This window comes from Camelus ferus, chromosome 23 (genome assembly GCF_009834535.1).
Source record: "Camelus ferus isolate YT-003-E chromosome 23, BCGSAC_Cfer_1.0, whole genome shotgun sequence".
Lineage (NCBI taxonomy): Eukaryota > Metazoa > Chordata > Mammalia > Artiodactyla > Camelidae > Camelus > Camelus ferus.
The window spans coordinates 9717381-9738441 of record NC_045718.1 but is presented as its reverse complement, the minus strand read 5'-3'; the positions used below and the strand labels follow the sequence as shown (position 1 = coordinate 9738441).

General features: G+C 39.5%; 1 protein-coding gene across 2 annotated transcripts in view; it reads left to right on the top strand.

Moving 5' to 3' along the window:
• The first annotated feature begins 461 nt into the window (after positions 1-461).
• The window catches only part of ZBTB41 (zinc finger and BTB domain containing 41), a 36179-nt gene continuing 15579 nt past the window's right edge, over positions 462-21061 (top strand). Inside the window, exons 1-9 of one of the 2 annotated variants that reach the window (XM_032466800.1) lie at positions 462-587; positions 1144-2383; positions 10991-11198; positions 11903-11972; positions 13757-13904; positions 15869-15998; positions 17645-17740; positions 19101-19207; positions 20788-20893. In XM_032466800.1, coding sequence (XP_032322691.1) covers positions 1261-2383; positions 10991-11198; positions 11903-11972; positions 13757-13904; positions 15869-15998; positions 17645-17740; positions 19101-19207; positions 20788-20893 — 1988 coding nt within the window. In that variant the 5' untranslated portion in view covers positions 462-587; positions 1144-1260. The other variant, XM_006193442.3, reaches the window with a different exon arrangement.

The following is a 21061-nucleotide window of genomic DNA, read 5'->3' as shown; positions in this document are numbered from 1 at the left end:
TTTTCAACGATTCCTGTGGACAGTAAGAAGTGAAAAAATAATTTCAGGAGCAGCTGCGTTAGCTGTTTAAATCAGAAAAACAACGAGACGGCGCCCAGCGCGCTTCCTCAGAGCAGAGCGGCATGCGCGGCGCCGCCCGCAAACTGCCGCGCGCCGCGAGGATGCTCCCTGCCGGTGCCGCGGGGCCTCCGCCCGTTCCGACCAAGCTCCGCGTCAGTCTTCCCCGTCCCAGGCCCCGCAAGGCTGCCCGCAAGGCTCCGACCGGCTCGAGCCCGGTGGCCACGCAGCGGACCCCGGCAAACGGGGCCCCGCGGGCGGGGCGGGTGACGGAGCATGCGCGCGGGGGACGCACATGCGCAGTGGCTGGCGCAGGGCCGCGCCGAGTGTCCCGGCGGCCGCGAGGCTGCGCGCGGTTGACGTGTTCGGTGGCGGCGGCGGCGGCTGCGGCGGCAGCGGCCGGGCGCGGGGAGGGGAAGGGCGGGCCGGGCGGGGGCGGGGGGCTGAACCCGGAAGTGGGTCGGCGCCGGAGCGAGCGCGCCGGATTGGAGCTCGGCGGCCGGGAGCCAGCGGGGAGCCCTGGGTTCCCGGTAATGGATCCGTGCGTGGGGCGTCCGCGCGGGGGAGCGGGTGGGCCGCGCGGCTGGGGTCCCCTCGGCCGGCGGGGCCTGCGGGGTGCCTGCCCCGGGCACCCAGCTCCGGGGCACCCCGCTCTCCTCTCCGCGCCCCTCCTGGGGCCGCCTGCCGGGCGCCTCGGCCCGTGACGCTCGTCGTCCTCGCCCTGCGGAAGCGTGTTGACGGGGACGCGGACTCGGCGGCCGCCAAGGCCTTATTGTCACCCTCCTGGCACCCCGACCCCGCGAAGGTGGCCGCTCCACCTGCGCCCTCGGGCCGCAGGGCGCCGCCCTCCCCGTCCCTCCTTCCTCACCCTGCTCCTGAGTCGGGCCTGCAAGGTGCGCGCTGGCTTCCTTTAAAATTATTCTTTTGTTGCCTGTCTTTCCGAACCCGGCCTCCCCGTTCTCCGCCCTGAAACCTTAGCGGCGAATGAGTGCAGGCGGTGACTGTCGCAGTGTCGGCATCCCTCGGGCAGGGTTTGTGGGGTCGCTGTGCCCAGGGGTGTCTTACGTGTTCTTACTCTCTCCGCAGACCATGAAACCCTCGGGCGCGCCCCTCCCCCAGCTGCTGGCCAGGACAGTCTAGTTCTCCGTGGTCCACCCCGTCAGACACTTATGAAGTTTCTTGTTCTGGAACTGTTGTAGTGCAATGAAGAAAAGGAGAAAGGGTACTTCACATCTCGACGAGAAGATCCACCTAGGCTATCATAAAGAGTCTGCAGAGGGACATGTCTCGGTGGAGTGTGGCCCAGTAACCTGTACTCGCTCCACCGAGAGACCGGCTCCCGAGGGTCTTCACTGTTACCAGGAACTGCCTCCCTCTCCGGACCAGAGAAAGCTTTTGAGCTCTTTGCAGTACAATAAGAATTTGCTGAAGTATTTGAACGATGATAGGCAGAAGCAACCGTCTTTCTGTGACTTGCTTATCATAGTGGAAGGGAAGGAATTTAGTGCCCATAAAGTCGTCGTTGCTGTTGGCAGTAGTTACTTTCATGCGTGTTTGAGCAAAAATCCAAGCACTGATGTTGTCACGCTGGATCACGTAACGCACTCAGTTTTTCAGCATTTGCTTGAATTTCTTTACACATCAGAATTTTTTGTGTACAAATATGAAATACCTCTTGTGTTAGAGGCTGCAAAATTTCTGGATATTATAGATGCAGTTAAGCTGCTCAATAACGAAAATGTTGCCCCTTTTCAGTCTGAGCTAATTGAAAAGTCATCACCAGAAGAAACCCTCAGTGAATTGACTGGAAGACTATCAAGTAATCATCAGTGCAAATTCTGTAGTAGACATTTTTGTTATAAAAAGTCTTTGGAGAATCATTTGGCTAAAACCCATAGGTCCCTTTTGTTGGGGAAGAAACATGGGTTAAAAATGCTGGAGAGAAGTTTTTCCACAAGGAGGTCAAAAAGGAATCGGAAGTGCCCCGTGAAGTTTGATGACACCAGCGATGATGAGCAGGAAAGTGGCGACGGGTCCGACAGTTTGAATCAAGGCAGCTTTGAGAAGGACAAGGCAGATAGAAATGATTCTGAGGATCCTGGAAGTGAATATAATGCTGAAGAAGATGAGCTAGAGGAGGAAATGTCAGATGAGTCCTCTGACATTGAAGAACAGAGTGAGAAAGACCAGAATGATGGGGAAGAAGAGCCCGAGGCCAGGGATTCCGTAGGAAGCATTCAGGAGGTGTTGACCCCTGTGGTCATCCAGAACAGGAACAAAAAAATACTGCAGTGTCCCAAGTGTGATAAAACATTTGACCGCATAGGTAAGAAAAGGAGGCTCGTTTTCTGTCTCTTGTAACTTACTCTTCATGGATATTTTAAAGGTGGTAATTAAACACTAACCTTTGAAAGTAACTTTTACCAAGAAAACTTAAGTAGGGAGGATATTTGATTTTCAATATGTATTTTATCCTGTTACTTTAAATTTGTTGATTCCGGAGTTAAGTATTTATATTACCCTTTATTTTCTCTTCGTCACGTCTCAGCAGTAGATGACAGATCATTAGTTCATGTGTTTAGTATGAAAAATTCCAGTGTCAGTAGTTACGAATGTAGAGCTTTGATTTATATGCTAATTTTAATTTCATTGAGTCATTATAGAAAATTGAATTAGGTTATATTAGATATAATTTAATCATTTGTATACTGTTTCCCCTTGAGCATGGTAATCTGTGACTTAGTCACTTTTCCAGTATCCAGTACTGTTCAGAATTGGGATATTTCAGATTAGTCTAATATATAGTTAAGAATAAAACTGTCCTAAATGTGATTTCATTCTGTAGGCAGAGACTTTAGGGAGTGTCCTAATAGTATTCTTGGGTTATTATAATAATGAATAAGTCAACTTTTTCTTTATAAAAAAGCATATGTAGGAAATGTCTATACCCTTAAGTTAGAAATTTATCGGTGAATATTTAATTTCAAGAGTTAGTATTTGCTGGTAAGATAATTTTTGGAGGTGTCTTCCATGGACTTTCTAATGTGAGCTTTTAAATGACAACAGTTAAGCTATTTACATATAAATCGAAGTTATGAAATTGGAAAGAGAATTCTACCATCTATGATGATAAAAGGAACAGATAAGTGTAATTCGACCTTGTAAAATTACTTACACAGTTTAATACATCCCCACGTGTCTCGCAGCTTTGAGGTGCTTGTGTTATTGGCACAGGTGGACGTTGGTTATAGGAGGTATTGGTGATCATTTGCTCTCAAAATATTCGATAGTAGGAAGTATGGCAAAGCAGTGGTAACCTCTTTTTGCTTTTTATTATGCCTTTGAATATTTTTCTCTAAATCAAAATACTTTTGGCAATCCAGTTTAATAATTATTTGTACTATTTTTACTGTGCTTGAAGTTCCATACAAATGAGTAAAATAACTTTTTGAGTAACTCAGTCAGTTGGGAGGGCCTGTGTGTACCACTCAGGCTGGGCACGTGCTCTTGTAGAGCTGTGAACATGTACTGGGAGGGTAGAGAGAGGACAGCATTTTTAGATTGAGATGCCTGAGAACATTTCATCTTTCCAATTGATTCTGCTTTTTAAGACTGTAGTCTGAGCATCTTCTTTGTGTATTATGCCTTAATTTGACCTAATTTGACTTGAGATGTGTGAGCAGTGGTTAGTTTGCACATGACATTGATCAAGAAATGTCCTGTTGGACACTAGGTCTGCGAGATGCTACATGAGAAAGGGTTCTGTGTTCAGGTAAGACTGGGAAACTATACACAGTCTGGATTAACGCTGTCAAATTCACTAGTAAAGAAACCTGTTAATTTCAGTTAACTTGGCATTTCCTCAGATAATTTTACTGCAAGACACTTTTGGGGAAACTCCCAGGAGAGTTCTGTGCACGCAATTGAGGAAAATACTGCTCAAGATTGAAGTCCTGATGGACTGAGAAGAAGGTGTTTTGCAGCTTTTTTAACCGAGGTCAGCTCAGATAATCAGATAATTGTGGGACTCAGTAGGGCACCTTGTAGGCTTATTCCCAGCCTCCCTTCTGAGTGTATTTTACATTATACCCCTCTTATCCAGACCATCTTTTGCTTAGCCTCCTTGGGGCTGCTGACTTTTCCCCAGTAGAGGGAGAGAGAGTGAGATTGTGATTTTATCACACTGGTTGGAAAGTATGAGCTGGGATGACGTCAGACTGCCTGCATTTTTGAATTCAGGTCTTATGTGAGTTACTTAACCTGATTGTACTTTCATTTCCTCACAGATGGAGTGGGATGATGCTAACAGTACCTCCTCATGGGGGTGATATTGAGGATTAAATGGGATAGTTCTCGTGAATCACTTAAAATATTGTGTGAGATTTGGAAGGTGTGCAAGGAATGCTAGCTGCTGTTAGTAATCACTGGTAATTTGTGAGTGTCTCTACTATACAAATACAAAATGATATATTCTCTGTCCTCAAGAATCTTAGAGATTAATGAGTACATGCAAAAACACAATTATATTACAATAAAGATTATCTTACCAGGATAAGTGCAGAGGACTAGAGTAATTAAGAAAGATTTCACAGAGCAGGTAGCATTTGAGCTGGGACCTAAAGAATCAGGAGGAACTTACTAGGCAGAAGGACCAACAATTGTTGTGCAAAGGCACTGGGGTAGTTGTATTCTGGAAATTGCTAAGGGCAGCGTGATTTCAGGTGGGCAAGGAAGTGAAATGTGAAAGTGACAAGCAGTAAGGATTGGCTAGTAAGCAGAGGTCAAGTTCTGAATGGTTTATATGCAATATGCAGGAGGCTGGATTTTATCCAGTAAGTGATAGAAACGAGAAAACTTTGACAAAGGAAATGGCAGCCTGTAGGAGTTCTAGAAAGGTCACGCTGGCTTCAGTGCAGGGAAGGAAATTGGAGAGGACCAGGGAGTGTAGAGGCTTGGGCAGGGAAGATGAATGCATTGGGAATGGGATGTGGGATGAGGGTGGATCAGAGTTGCACTGAGTGTGGACTGCAGTGGGCTGGTGATGGATACAGTGAAAAGCATGTGCCGATGGCAAAGACCCATGTTTCTTCAGTGTCCTCCTGTATCATCTCTGTCAGAAGTCCTGCTCTTACACAGCTCAAGGCTGCTGTCCAGTCACCCTCATATCACCCACATTCCTTTCATAGGATTTTAAAATGCCCATCTCGATTTTGAATTGTTATTTATCTATTTCATTGTGAGCTTGAAGGTTTTGTATCTCCGTTTTGGTTGGTATCCTTTGTAATACCCCAGGTCATTTCAGAGAGTAAGTTTTAGTTAAACTCTTGTGTGATTGAACTAAGTTGAAAGGTTGACGTCTGACTCTGGACTTAACAAGCCTTAGCTTGCTGTCTCTGAGTGGGTAGATGAGAGATAATCAATAAGCCCTGAGACCTTCTGCTGGAACTATTAGCTCCACAGTATGTATTTTACTAATTTAAGTCCATCACTTTGGATCTTTTATCTTTTCTGGTGTATTTAGTAGTTGCTCAGTGAGACTCCTGATCCAGTTATATTTTTCCTTAGGCCACCAGCTGGCCTCCACTCAGCCTATTCTCATGCAGACAGGAGTCCTTTGACCTTTTCCTCTTTTACCAAAAACCTAGTGGGTGAAACGTTGAAATAGGGAGAAGATGACTGTTGGGTAAGAGAAAAAATTTGGATAATTTATCTTTTTTGTCATTCTTACTAGGAACTAAAATCTATCCTTAGATTTCATCTCTTCTAGAGGTAGAAAATGCTTTGTAACTTAAAAAAAAAAATGGGACTCACTACAATATTTTGACAGATTCCACTTGGTTCTGAATCAGGAACAGTTGTAACAGTGGCATAATTCTCTACTTTAAGGTTAAATATTTTAGTTAAGTATTCTTTAGGGTATGCCAAATTAATAAATTCAAGGTATAATTTAAGATTTATCATGTGAGATATATAATGAGCTAATTTGGTGATGTTTCTCTTTGTAAAAGCTCCATACAGAATCTGATAGTAATTTTGCATGACCCACATGGAATGAAGCAGAAGGTCAAGTTTCTTCATGTGAAAATATTTGTATTTTCTGTCTCCTCATTTGGGACACAGTTCCTACTGGGACTCCATCCAAAGAAATGCTGTGGATGAAATTTCTTAATATTATGTGTTTTCTATTGGTGATCAAGAATGGTTGGTCATAGTTTAGTATTCTGTGAAGGAATAATGGGTTTCTTTTTTAATTGGAACTTTATTTGATAACTTTGAAGAACGTTTGATTTATACAGTATTGGAATCCGGCGCCCCACTCCATAAAAGAAGAAGAAACAGTTGTAGAGGTTTCTTCTGAGAGATGTTTATGCTGAAGAGAGCCCACCCACGTCCCTGCCAGCTGATTTAAACATGAGGTTTCTTTGGACCTTTACCTGACTTTCAGGTTCAGCATTCCCTCAGAAGCTGTGTCTCGTCTGTTGTTCAGAAATTCAGATCCATGTGGATCACAGGCACTACCAAGCCTCTCTGCATGAAATTTGAATTAATAATACAACAAATTTTTTTTTTACTTTAGGGATTCTGAATGTTATAATGAATTATTCAAATTTATGTATTTTCATTGATCTCCTTGAATTTTGCTCTATTTATTTTAAATAATTTTTTTAAATTTTGGCTATTTTGGTTTAAATGTCCGAACATTCTTTTTTTGTTGTCGTTGTTAAATCTTATGAAATCTATTGTTCTGTCAGGAAATGGAAATTTAATAGGCAGAAGTGGTTTTCATTTTTAATTTAACTGCCATTTGATGGTTTTAATTTTCAACTACCTGTAACTTAATTTTTATTTGCAAGCAAGCAAAAATATCTTGACTTTAAATAAAGGGAAAATTCTACTAATTGTTAATTTAGCATCTTTCCAGCAAAGACATTTTTGTAGAAAATAAAAGATTTGGTGAAAAATTTTTTTAATAATTTTAGATTTTTAAGTTCCTCTTCCTGTTCACTTGGGTATAAAAATCAAGAGACTTGTACTTTAGGGAGTTAATAAGTTAGCTTTCAGTCTTGAGATTCTGTGCTAAGCAAACATAGTCAGTCCCCAGGTAAGAGTGGTCCTGTTCAAAAAGTCACTTATAAGTTAATCACTTAAAAATCGTACTGTATACTCTTGATTTACTTATCATTTCTCCCACAAGTGTGTATGTATCATTTACATCATTTTAAAAACAAGTTTATGAAAAATGTGGAATGTGAAAACTTTCACATTGAAGTAAAACTTTTTTTTTTTAATTCTATACAGTGACCCCTATCTTTGTCAAATTAAAATTGTGGGTTATTAGTACATATTGATGATGTTTGGATTCTGTACCTTTTCTCATATCCAGTAGATGTGTAACAGATGTTAAGGAACCCAGTGTAAGCATGCTGTGTTATAACAGAGACTGAAGTCAACTTAGAGAACATTTCTCCAAAGACATTACGTTATAGCAGTGATGGGCTGGTTATACCCTGCAGAAGGTGATAGAAATCAGTGCTTTTCCAACTTTTTTTTAGATGATTCAAGGTCAGAAATACATGTAGTATTATGCATATACTTATTTTTATATGTATATGTGCTCATGCATACATTGAAGCAAAGTAATTGCATGAATCCAGTATGAATGCACTCTGATATTTCCTACTCTGTTCTGTTCCCTTTTCCTCCCCAGTGCTAGTTACAACCCAAAGAATTGATTTTATGAACACCAGGGACTTTTAGTTTGTAAAATAGCGATCTAAGCCAGTGTGCAGTTCACTTCTTGTTTTAGAGAACCTACTTGCTATTTGTGGTGTTTGTGAAGAGTCATCACAGACACATGAAAACACCTCTCCCCCAGGGAAGCCCCGTATTAGCTCTGGTCCCTTGCCAGCGGAGAAGGTGGTGGCAAGGTTGGGGTGTACACACACCTGTGTGGATGGCAGTCATGCCCGCAATGGCAGAGAGAGGACGAGGAGATACTGGGCGTTTTTAGCAGTGGCCGGGGACGAAGCCAAGTTGTTGCAGGGTTTGCGGAGAGCTGCAGTGCCAGTTTGATCTGTTACAGCATATTCATAAACCAGGTGTATGCATATTTGCATTTGAGATACAGCTATGTGTCCATCCTGTGGCTAGTAAGCCTAATAATAATGCTAACAACTAGTATTTCCTAGTGCTTGCTATGTGCTGGGGTGTTTTAAGTGTTCTGTGTATATTTATTTGTTACTTCTCACAGCCCTGGAAGTGTTAAGAACTCAGGTAGACAGAGGTTGAATAAACTACTAGCTGGACTGAGATCACATAGCTAATTTAGTAGGTGCCCAAACATTGAGCACGTTGCCTGACTGCATGCATATAAAAGGTGCATAGATCATCAAATGGTCTGTGCGTAAATCCCTAGTGGATTTTTATCGTACTTTTGTTCTTCTTTGCTTATGATTGTCATCCTTCCACCCAACCTTGAAGGGAAGGTTCCCTTCCCTCGGTATTCTGATGTAAGTGCAGTGCAGTTAATTTTTAGATAATATACTATGTGTTTATTAAATTGAATCATATGTAGTTATATACAATAAATTGGTAAATTAATTTATTAAGTAGACGAGTAATTATGATCATCTATTTTTCCTCAGTGGCCTTGGAATATTTTGGGTTTTTTTCTAATCTCCATGGTTTGTATAGGATTTATCTTTTTTTCTTTTAAGTGTATGGCCGAAATGCTATACTTTCACGTTAACTTTGGCCTGAAGAAAAATATATACATTTATTTTTTCAGGACAAAGCAAAGCTAAGCTTTTCATTGAAAACTGCTCTTTATATTATTAGTATTTTTTCTTATTTTTTGTTGCCTTTTACTTCAAAGTTGACATTTTTATTTTAAGCCACTAGATGTGCACGTTCACAACTTTGATGACGGAGTAATAGTAATAGCCAGCGTGAACTGATAGCATGTGATTGGTTAGACACAGTTGTAAGCATTTTATGTGTATTAATTCATTTGTTCTTACAACAATCCTCAGAGGTAAACACTGTTATTTTGCTTTTATTTTTATACATTCTTATCATCCCATTATTATTTTTTCAGATGAGAAAGATTTGAGGCTAAAAAGGTCACTTGTCCAAGATCACATAGCCCGCAATTTAAAGTCAGAGTTCTTACTCATGTGCCTCGATCCAGGGTCTGTCCCTCTACCTGTGATACCGTTCTGCCTCTGTTATGTAGAAATTTATATTCTAAATAATGGTGTAAAAGAATTTTAGTCTCAGAAGGAATATAAACAAATATTAAACCAAAGTGTATCCTTTTATTTCATTTTTTATTGTAACTTTTCCCTTTGGACAGTTTGTATGAAAATTTTTCTTCTTTTTATGTTTTTATTGAATTGTAGTTGATTTAAAATATTGTTTCAGGTGTACAGCAAAGTTATTCAGTTATATGTAATTTTACTTTTTAAGATTCTTTTCCATTATAGGTTATTACAAGATACTGAATATAGTTCTCTGTGCTGTATGGTAAATCCCACTTGTTCATCTATTTTATATATAGTGGTGCATTTTCTGTTCATCCAATACTCCTAATTTATCCCTCCTCCCACTTTCCCCCTTTGGTAAGTTTGTTTCTTATGTCTGTGAGTCTGTTTCTGTTTTGTAGATAAGTTCATTTGTATTATTTTTTAGATTCCACATTAATGATATCATATAATAGTTGTATTCATCTGATTTGCTTCACTTAGTATGATAGTCTCTAAGTTTATCCATGTTGCTATAAATTTTTTTAAAGGCTGAGTAATATTCCATTGTGTGTTGATACCTACATCTTCTTTATTGATTCATCTGTTGATGGACCCTTAGGTTGCTTCGGTGTCTTGGCTGTTGTAAATAGGGCTGCTGTGAACATTGGGGTGCATGTGTCTTTTCAAATTAGTTTTCGTCTTTTCTGAATATATGCCCAGGAGTGAGATTGCTGGATCATGTGGTAGTTCTATTTTTAGTTTTTTAAGAAACCTCTATACTGTTCTCCGTACAGGTTGCACCAATTTACATTCCCACCAACAGAGTAGGAGGGTTAAAATTCCTTGATTGTCCCCACAGGATATACTTGTAATATTTGTACAGCACTCGGGCATTCAGGACATAATACTGATCTCACATTAGTTAGCCTCTGGGTATCTGTGCATTATCCCTGTTCATTTTGTCCTTTTCCTGCTTTCCTTGGTACTGCCCATATGTGTTGGCTTCAGTGGCTTAGTTTTAAGCATGCAGTCAATATAGGTGACTTACTTGTGTCCTAATGTCTTGTAAGTTGGAGAAGTCTCATGTCAGTGGGCTGTAGTGACATATAAATTTTGTTGAGTATTCTAGATTTGCAGTACCCTTTCCAGATTACTTTCTGTGGGAAGAGAGATGAAAATATGTAAGATACATAACATTATATTGCCTTTTATGATATTTTTAAAAGGCCTTTCAAATCTGAGAATTATTAATTCATGGACATACATGGTGAAAGTAAAATATTAAAATTCTAAATTTTAAATGAAGAGTAGATCTTTTGCTGAAGGTCATTTTTAAATTGGGGTAAAAAAGACATTTCAAAGTCTTATTTAAGTTCAGAGAATTTGCCAACAAAATTTTAAGAAAATTTCCCCAAACTTTTGATTTTTAAACTGTGTAAACATGAATAATTGTTTTTTTAAAATGCCATGTTTTTGAGGAAAAGGTATATATACTCTGAGCAGTAAGCTCAAAGCAATAAGGTTTTAAGATTTATCAGACAGACAAAGCTAGGTAAACTTTTTTCAAGTTTGGGTGTGGATGTGTCTGTTAAGTATACTATTAATCTTGAGATTTTATTCCACTGTCAAATTTCAGTCACTATGTAGTAAATGTACTGAATTTAATTTTGATTTCTATCTTTTTGTAGGGAAATATGAGAGCCACACACGTGTTCATACAGGTGAGAAGCCCTTTGAGTGTGATATTTGTCACCAGCGCTATTCGACAAAGTCTAACCTAACTGTTCACAGAAAGAAGCACAGTAATGAAACAGAGTTTCATAAGAAGGAGCACAAGTGCCCTTATTGTAATAAACTTCATGCAAGCAAGAAGACTTTAGCCAAGCATGTTAAGAGGCAAGTATTATCTTGCTTCCGTAATATATTTTATTGTGCTTTCTAATTTAAATACATAGTGAGCTGAAAACATCTATGGAGTGCTTGTCTCCAGTTCTTTCTAACATTACTACAGATTTATTAAGAAAAGAACAGCAAATGTTGGTTTGTTCATATTTTTTACAAACGCCTTTGAGAAATGAAGTTTTTTTTGATGTTGAAACAAAAACTATATACTATAGATGTTTAAGGTACAGCCTTTTCATTTCCTCTGTTTTCTGTCTTGGGTTTTGGCAAGTATATTTTCAACAGATACAGTTTTAGAATGCTAGGAAACTTACTCCTGATGCTTAACTTTGCATTTAGTGTTTAAAATTTGTGAAAGAAAATGCTTAGTATGGTATTGCATATTTAACTTTGAGGAATAAATTTACTAAAATGTGGACTAAAACAAATCCAATGAGGATTGTCTGTGAATAGATAGGTCCTGTACATATTTAAAATATGATTACACTTTACTTTGACTATTTCTGCATAACTTCAGGCACACACATTCATATATTAAAATGATACTGATACTTGTGTTCTTAAAGTGCTCACATGTGCCTGTCTCTTTAAGAAAGGAGTCAGTGCCTAATTCTTGTATCACTGTCAACATATCATATGGAGTATTTTCTTAACTAATATGATCTTTTCCTAATAATCTTTTAATTTTTCTCTTATAGATTCCATCCTGAAAATGCACAAGAATTTATTTCCATTAAGAAGACTAAGAGTGAAAGTTGGAAATGTGATGTAAGAGATTTTAATTTGTAATAGAAAACCAAATTAAATGTAGTGTGCCCTGTTGGGGAAGTAATTAGATTTTAAAGTAATATAAACTTAGCTTATGTTACTTTTAGAATCTCTTTTTTATACAATGTTATCCTAACATTTTTGTAAATTAAGCCTGATATGAGTTAGTTTTTTGATGATGTACTTGAAAAATAGAAATCTTAGTTTTTTATCTTTATCGTAATCACTATACCGTGGTTTTATATTTGTCTGCATAAACTGTCACATTACTGTTGCACAGAATATAAAATGTTAGAATTTTCCCTGCGTTTCTGGTTATCTGTTGCAGCATATCACACCACCTCAAAACTTACCAGCCTTAAATAACCATTTCATTGTATCTCATCATCTTGTGAGTCAGGGATATAAATGTGGGCAGGATTTTGCTAGGTAATTCTTCCGTTCCAAGTGGTGTCAGCTGATGGATGGTCTGTGTGATTTGGTCTGGTTTGGAGCTGTTTCCAAAGTGGCTCACTCACGGGGCTGGGAATTTAGTGCTGGTCGACACCTAGGAGCCCAGCAAGGACAGCTGGCTGGGGACCCCTTCCTGGGGCTGCCTAAACCTCCTTCGGGCATGGCAGCGAGGTTCTGAGTGAGTGCGTGTTCCAGGAAGCCGAGGGAAACACTGGAAGGCCTTGTATGGCCCAACCACTTCTAACATGGTCTGTTGGTCAGACAAGCCACCCAGCCGGGGAAGATTTAAGGGGAGTGGAATTCGTTTCCATTTTTCAGTGGTAAGAGTAGCAAAGAATTTGCAGATATTTTGATTCTGCCACATCTTCTAAAGCACTTTTTCATTATTTAGGTAAATATTGTTTAAATGAATCACCAGCTGTCATTCTATCTTCCTTACTCCTAGACTTCGATTTATATATGTGGCAAAATTCTTAACCGTTTCTCTGATTTCAGCTTCTAGGAATTGAAGTTAATTATTACTTATTTGGATCTACATAAGGTGGTTTCTTCTCCTTACTAAGTTGCATCATCCTCAGCTGTAAAATGATAATAATCATCATATCAATAATCTGTCTCTGAGGGTTAGTCTGAGAAATAAGTAAAACCCTCTGCGTGTCAAGTTAACGTTGTACCTGGCACGCAGTCTGTGCCGTGTCATCGCAGCAGCCCCTCCTCCCCCTTTCCAAATCTGCTGCCTGCCATATTTCTTTAAAAAGTTGCGTCTTTTCTTTCTGACCACTTCAGGACATAAATTTTTAAGCAATTTTTCTGAAATTTCTCATTCCTATTCCTAATCAGATATATGGCAAGCTTGATAAAACCTTTTTTTCATGACATGTAATTGATTTAAAACATAAATTTAATGGATTTAGAAATATTGACTAGGATTAAGATAGGAAGATTACTCTTAGCCTATTAGAAATGTAAAGCATTGAAATTCAGCCTCCTTTAGTACTAATTTCAAATAACTGTTTTAGTTCGTTTGTTTGTGGGGGTAATTAGGTTTATTTATTTTACTTGGGGTACCGGGGATTGAACCCAGGACCTCAAGAATGCCAAGCACATGCTCTGCCACTGAGCTCTCCCTTCCTCCCTAAAATAATTTCTTACTGTGACTTCTCCAAGGCATTTTTTCTACATAATTAGTTGATTACAATTTTGATAAGTTTTCTCTTTTGGGAGAAATTTCTCTGTAATGATTTGAATTTTTGTCTTTATTTCTCATCATGAGCTTTGTATTTTTATTTTAAATTCAGGTTCCCTTATGTTGTGTATGCATTTTCTTTTAGATTTGTAAGAAATCTTTTACTCGGAGACCACACTTGGAGGAACATATGATTCTACATTCTCAAGATAAACCTTTTAAGTGTACCTATTGTGAAGAACATTTCAAATCACGATTTGCACGATTAAAGCATCAAGAAAAGTTCCATCTGGGTAAGCAGATCACTTTTCTAGAGCAGTCATAGCAGTTACTGGTAGTCATGTCAGGCTGCAGGAGGCTGCTGCTGTCGGACCACAGAAGGCAGTTGCGTTAAGTTGGGAGAAGAGCTGGATTTGCTGCCCTTCTTGGAGATGAGTAAATATGGGGGGTTTTTGTTTGTGTTTTTGGTGGCAGGTGTGTTTGTGGTCGTAACTGTATTTACTTACAGTTGATTGTTGGATAGGTTTGTGAGTGGCTGGGAAAGGCGTTTTTGTTTTGGAAAAACTGATTTTTCCGAGAATGTCATGAACTTAGTGTATTTGGAATTCAGTGCTGTATTTGATGAATTCTCTCCCTAATGCCTATGGCCAGGGTGGAGACTTGTGTTCCTAGTGGCAGCACAGTTAGGTTACAGGTATGACAGTTAATCCCAGTAATGAGTTACTGTCATCCCAAGTGGCCTCTTTGCCGTCCTAGTCAGTGTGTTTACGCAGGCCTGCGAATACGATGGATGACATGAAGCTGTGGCAGGGGAAGCTGACGCAGCAGAAAATAAAAAATGTAAAAGAAAAATATTTCTGCACTATTAAAAGAAAGTTAAAACAAATTCAGTTAAAATTAATTAACAGTGAATACACAGCTGTACGCGTGGGAATGACCTGATGCTTGGTCTCTGGGGCCGCAGAGCTGCAAGATGGGCAGGTGGACTTATTAACAGCAGGGGCTCCTTAGGCACAGTCACATGACTGTGACTAAGCTAGTAGTGTCACATGACTGACAGAGAATGAGGAAGGTAATTGCCTCGCTGACTTTAAACTGACCTGGAATACTGCGTGCATTTATGGATACCACAGCCGAGATGGATATTGACATGTATTCTAGAGTCAGGGAGTATGGCAACATAGGGCCTTAAAATCGCGGCACCTGGATAAACTTTTGAAGGACCTTGAAATATTTTGTCGGGGAAAAGGAGACAGACCACCTGTCTTCAGATATTTTCAAGGCTCTGTTGTGCAATAAGAAATACAGTTGTCCCTTAGTCTCCATCGGGTATTGGTTCCAGGACCTCCCCAGATAGCAAAATCCAAGGATGTTCAAGTCCCTTATGTAAAATGTGGGGCTGGGGCTGTTTGTATATAACCTCTGCACATACTCCTGTATACTTTAAATCATCTCTCGATTTCTTACAATGCCCGATACGACGTAAATGCTGTTTAAATAGTTGTAAGTACAATGACGTGCTATGTAAATGGTTACCAGTGCAAAGCAAATTCAAGTTTTGCTTTTTGGAACTTTCTGGAATTTTTTTTTCAAATATCTTCTATCTGCATTTGGTTGAATCCACAGATGTGGGGTGGGGCAGGGGGCACAGCAAGCCAACTGTATTTCTTCCACATATCCTTTGCCTTCCTTTCGGTTTGCCCTTGGTAGAACTGTCTTCTCCCCATTGTTTATTTTGTGAAATTATGGTGAAATTTTAAATCCAGCTAATGTCAATATTACTGTGAGAAATCTGTGTTTAATTGTATAAGAGTAAACAGAAATGTGCCACAGCATTTTCAGTCTGGATAGTATCATTAAGAACTTTTATTTGTAAGGAGCAGCAGAACATTGTCAAACTATGACCTCTTTTAAGTCCTCTGTTTACTCTTTGAAAGTTTCTCACTACTTTGCTTCCCCCCAGGTTTGGAGTGTAACACTTTCTACTTTGTCCCAGTCTGATTGCAATTTATGAACTCAGCTTACTCAGCATTTGTTGTATTAGATGCCTGGGGCCACGCTTGGCCCTTGGGATGCAGAGACGATCGTGCCCTGTCTGCTGGGAATAAACAGTCTAGAAGCGAAGAAAAAACTATAAATAAATAGTTGAATGTGTTGTGATATATATTTACTAGCAGTAGTAGGTGTGAGTTTGTCACATACATATTAAATTTGACTTAGTGTCTATTCATAGATGCACACCATTTTTTCCTTTTAGGTCCTTTTCCGTGTGATATATGTGGTCGCCAGTTTAATGACACTGGCAATTTGAAACGCCATATAGAGTGTACCCATGGTGGAAAGAGAAAATGGACTTGCTTTATCTGTGGAAAATCAGTACGGGAAAGGTGAGGAATTATCTAAACATCCAAAAAAATCCTGGTACTGTATGTATAAGTAATTAGTGAATGTATTTTATGGAATTATGCTTTAATTTGAAATTTAAGGCTAAAAGGAATTATGTAAAATGTTACAGAAGGTGATATGAAGTCAGGATTTGCAGATTTAGATGGTGAATTTAACATGGGTATAAACATAACGTAGGATGGGGAATGGCGACCACAGGATGTCAGTTGTGCAGCATGTGTCCGTGACGGTATTGGGTCCACACTCGCAGTGGCAGTGACCCAGCATGTGTTGAGGGTTGTTAGTGCTAAGCTCTCTGCTGGTGTGTTTCCTCTGTTAGCTAAGGGACAGAATGCTGGAGTAGGTCTGACGCAAGAGCGTTACGTTTTTACTGTGCTAAGAACACTGAACACAGGAACTACCCCCTTACCGAGTGTGTGAGCACACAGCGCGGTGCTGACGACACAGGCACGGAGTTGTGCGGCGCATCTCTAGAACTTACTCACCTTGCACAACTGAAATTTTCGCCACTGCACACAACTGCCCACTTCCCCCTCCCTGGCCCAAAGTTTCACTGTGTTCTGCGCCCATGCACCGCCTGCATGCTGAAGAGTTTCCTGCTGTGTGCCTGGCTGCTTGGTTTGGCTGAGGATATGCGCTTCATTTCACAAATAGAAATGTTCTTTTTTGATCTACCCGTGAGAAACAGAGGTGGGTCATGGTGCACCTCAAAGCCAAATATACACAGCAGGCTACTCACTTTGGCCCGTCTCTGCCAGACTCCCCGTGCCGGGTCCGCCCCAGCCAGTCAGATGCTCCGGTCATGGTGACCCCCTTGCGGTCGTGGTGACCCCCGTGCGTTGCAGTATTCAGTCAGGACCTGACCCCCTGGCGTGCTGGGAGCACAGGGGAGGTGCAGCCGGGCTGACGGGGAGTCGCTGCTCGTGCCGCCTCGTGGGCCCCTCATCAGTGGTGGGGATGTGGTTGGGTTTGTGCTCGCTACTCAGTCTTTCAAAAACATGCAGCGCATCGTTTAGCGGTATGTACTGTATAGGTCGTAAAACAAAAAAGAAAGGGGATACTTACATAAATGGTTATTTCTGAGAGAGGGACATGGGGAGGGTGATATCAGGGAGGAGCAGGTGGAGGTGTTGTGAGGGAAACTGCAAGTATCTGTAAAGTTGTATTTGCCTTAAAACAGTCTTTTAACAAATTTTGAGCACATGTTTGAAAGAAACAGTACTGATAAACTGGATTTCTTATATATTATTAAACTCTCTCCATTAAAATTTACATGAGTTTTACCTAACTCAGTAGTGACAATTGAGCATTTCTCATTTGTACTTTTTTGGACATTTACTTAAGCTATATATTAAATCTTTGAGCAAAACAATAGCAAAGGAGGCCAAAGTTAAATTGTCTGCCTTTTTTAAGGAGTCAGACATAATAAACATGTTTCTGTGCTGGTGCAGATGATCCAATTAAGAGCAAAAACATTGTAGGAAAAAGGGGACAATTGCATAGTTTTCTGTTAGCTTGAACACCTTTCTAGTAAGCTTGCTGGAAATCTGTGTTTAATATGTACATTGGCATTAAAAAATCTGTAGCTAAATATATATATACGTACATATGTTTTTTTTAAATATAGAACTACTTTGAAAGAACACTTGAGAATCCATAGCGGAGAGAAGCCTCATCTTTGTAGTATTTGTGGGCAGAGTTTTCGTCATGGAAGCTCATACAGGTAGATCAAGCCATTTTTAGCCCCTATATTAATTAAGATAAAATTGTATCCCCATTTCAGTTCTGTTTCCTTATCATTGCATTAGTTGTTTGATGAATTAAAACATGTCTTAGACCTTAAGATGAGCAAAGTTGTGCAGAAAACTCTACTGTATAGACTTGCCCCTACATTAGAACGTTTAATATTTTCTTCATTCTGTAGTATAAAATATTTTTAAATCTTTTCTCATCACTAAGTTTGCTGAATGCTTTACTGTCTAAGTCATTGTCATTTAAATATTTATTTCATGACTTTTCTTTGAATCAAAATTCATTAAAACTCCGGTGTTCTAAAACTGGTGAATTTTTTCAGTGCTAATTATCAAAGAATATTTTGGTATAAAAATATGACAAAATTGAAAATTCTGGGATTCTCAATTTTAAAATGTCTTCTGTGTGTTAGTTGTAAATTACATAATTATTTTTAAAGCTGAATGCTGACCACATTTTCAATCTTTGAAAAGTTTTTAATGAATAGATGACTACTTACTGTTAGTGTACCATTTTAATTTTTATTGATCTTAAGAATTTAATTTTTAAACTTTCATTTATTATTTACCTCTTTTTAAGATTAAACAGAAAGCTTCCCCTTTAAACGTGTGTAGTCCAGTCCGTTTACTGGTTTCAGTCAGAGTCGAATCGATACCTGTTCTGACACCTTGTATGGGAAGGGTATTTGTTTCTTAGAATATACATATAGATGGAAGTTGTGGGGATAAAAATAATTGAACTTAAGTGAATTTTAATAATCTGTCCTTTATAATAACCTTTCATAATCTGTCTCTGGGTTACTATAAAATGAGCCACACTTTGTTTGGTTAGTGTGAAGCAGTAAAATAGAATTGTCAGAAGGTTGAGTAGTGATAAAATTGATGTAACTTCTCAACTGTCAGTTTATAAGTGGTATCAGTTGTCCAGAACAGGACTAATTCTTAATAAGTTACTGTCCTCATATGTTCAGTCACTGTGCACTTCCCCCATTTGTGGTTCTGATTCCCCCAACTCCCCCCACCTCCTGCTCCTGCAGCACCCCGGTCAGACGGATGACGACCCTAGGCGGTTGGTTCCGCGAAGTAGATTTAGGATCTTAAAAGTCAGGAAGAGTGGGAGCATGTGCCAGATATCAAAGTGCTTTTTTGAAAAAGGTGAGTAGGAATCCTGGAGTCAGGCAGTGAACGTGGGAAGGACCTGAAAGTCAGAAATGAAGTGAATAACAGATGAGCGTGGTTGAGTAAAGGGCCCAGCTCTCGTTACTTAGAGTTAATCAGGTTTTTCCTTCTGTGTCACCAGTGTCAGTTGTCTTCAATTTTTTTTCTTTGTAGACTTCACTTACGAGTACATCATGATGATAAAAGATATGAGTGTGATGAATGTGGGAAAACATTTATTCGTCATGATCACCTTACAAAGCACAAGAAAATACATTCAGGTGAGGCATGTTTTGTAATGATGTTTCCAAAATCCTTTTCAAAAGACCTGAGGATATACCACATCATGTTTATGTTGGCTGTAATTTAAATAATTCAGTATTTGTAATGCTGATTCTAAAAACCTTTTCTTAAAAAAAAGCATCTGAAAGGGACATAATTTTGTGACATGTTTTTTGGACACTGTCATTTTAATCATTTGGTTACCTTTTATAATTACAGACTGTATTTTAAAGTTTGTTTTAATTAAATTCTCCAAATTTGCATTTTGCATATTATGTGGATATGTGCGGTAATTGCCCTTGGCATTTCTCTGAAGGGAGAAGCCAAGACATTTCTCATTTTAATTGGATTTGAAAAAAGTTAGCAAAACTTAGACTTTGAAGAGAATTATCACAATGTGGGTGTTAAAGTTTATGAACTAGTGAAGTTTGAAGCCCTGTCTTTGGAAGAGTGCCTTAATAATCCTGATCAATTTCAGATCTTTGTACTGTGTTTATAATTTTTGTACTCTGGGGATTTCTTTCATATTTTCCCCTCAGACTGATGCTCAGGAAGTGCTAAGAGAGCCAGCTCTATGAGCACAATAACGGGAGAGAGCCATCTCTGTGCGTGCGGTAGAACAGGTGATTATTACTATTATTATCGTCAACAGTTTCAATATAGTGTGCAGTGGGTGTGATGTTTTCTCAGATGACCTTAATGAGGCAGGTTGCGGTTGTTGTTACCACTTTTAAGAGATGCTAAAGGCCTGATGATTTTTTTACTGGAATTATGCATTTTCATTTTCAGGAGGAGAATCCTAAATTGCTGATTCTAGAGGTCACATGGTTTAATCGCATTCAGGTATTAAGTTGAGACAGTGGTTTTTAAAGGCCAAGTCTTTGTAACAATATAAGAATAGAAGTGACAAATTGGACTCATCTAGAACTTTCCTTCATATTTGTGTTTTGGCTCATTGCAAATGTAAGAAATCCCCACAGATGAAAAATCTTTTCAAAGTAAAGTACAGGGGGAGGGTTAGCTCAGTGGTAGAGCGTGTGCTTAGCATGCACGAGGTCCTGGGTTCAGTCCCCAGTACCTCCATCACAAAAAATAAATAAATAAGCCTAATTACCCCCCGCAAAAATGTGAAGTACAAAGATCTGAAACTGTTCAGGTCCTTTTTGTAAACAGTACAACAGCCTCATCTTGATTCAGTGTTTTTTCATTGGAGGTGTTTGATATCCAGACTGTGTCTTCCTAAAAAACAGTCCCAAGTTTTGAAGTCCTTTCATTTATCTTACTCTGTTACACTGAAAGTCAAGGTTTGAGGTCTTCAGCAAGAGGCTACTGATTCCTTCTCCAAGTGGGAGATTCCTTTTCCAACATCCATGAAAATAAGTACAGATTCATTGAGGAGGTGTGTGTGTGTGTGTGTGTGTGTGTGTGTGTGTGTGTGTGTGTGTAGGAATATAAGGCAAACAGCCCAGATAAAGGGTGGCTTTACTTCTACCATGTTGTCTTACTGTTGGATAATTTGTTTTGGGGGGTTAAAAAATACTGAAATGTATATCATAATCAAAATATTTGGGTCTTTAAGGTGAGAAGGCTCATCAGTGTGAAGAATGTGGAAAATGCTTTGGTCGTAGGGATCACCTCACTGTTCATTACAAAAGTGTACACCTCGGAGAGAAAGTGTGGCAGAAGTAAGTGAAGAGGCAGAGTTTCTCATCATTATTACCTTGGATAAGTCTGAGCTGGAGGGAAGTTACAACTTGTCTCATAGTTGATTTTGTTTATCTGGGGGTGGAGTAACCAGTTCCTTCTCCAGCATCTGTCGCTTCCCTGCAGACCGGAAGGAACTGAATGAAGCA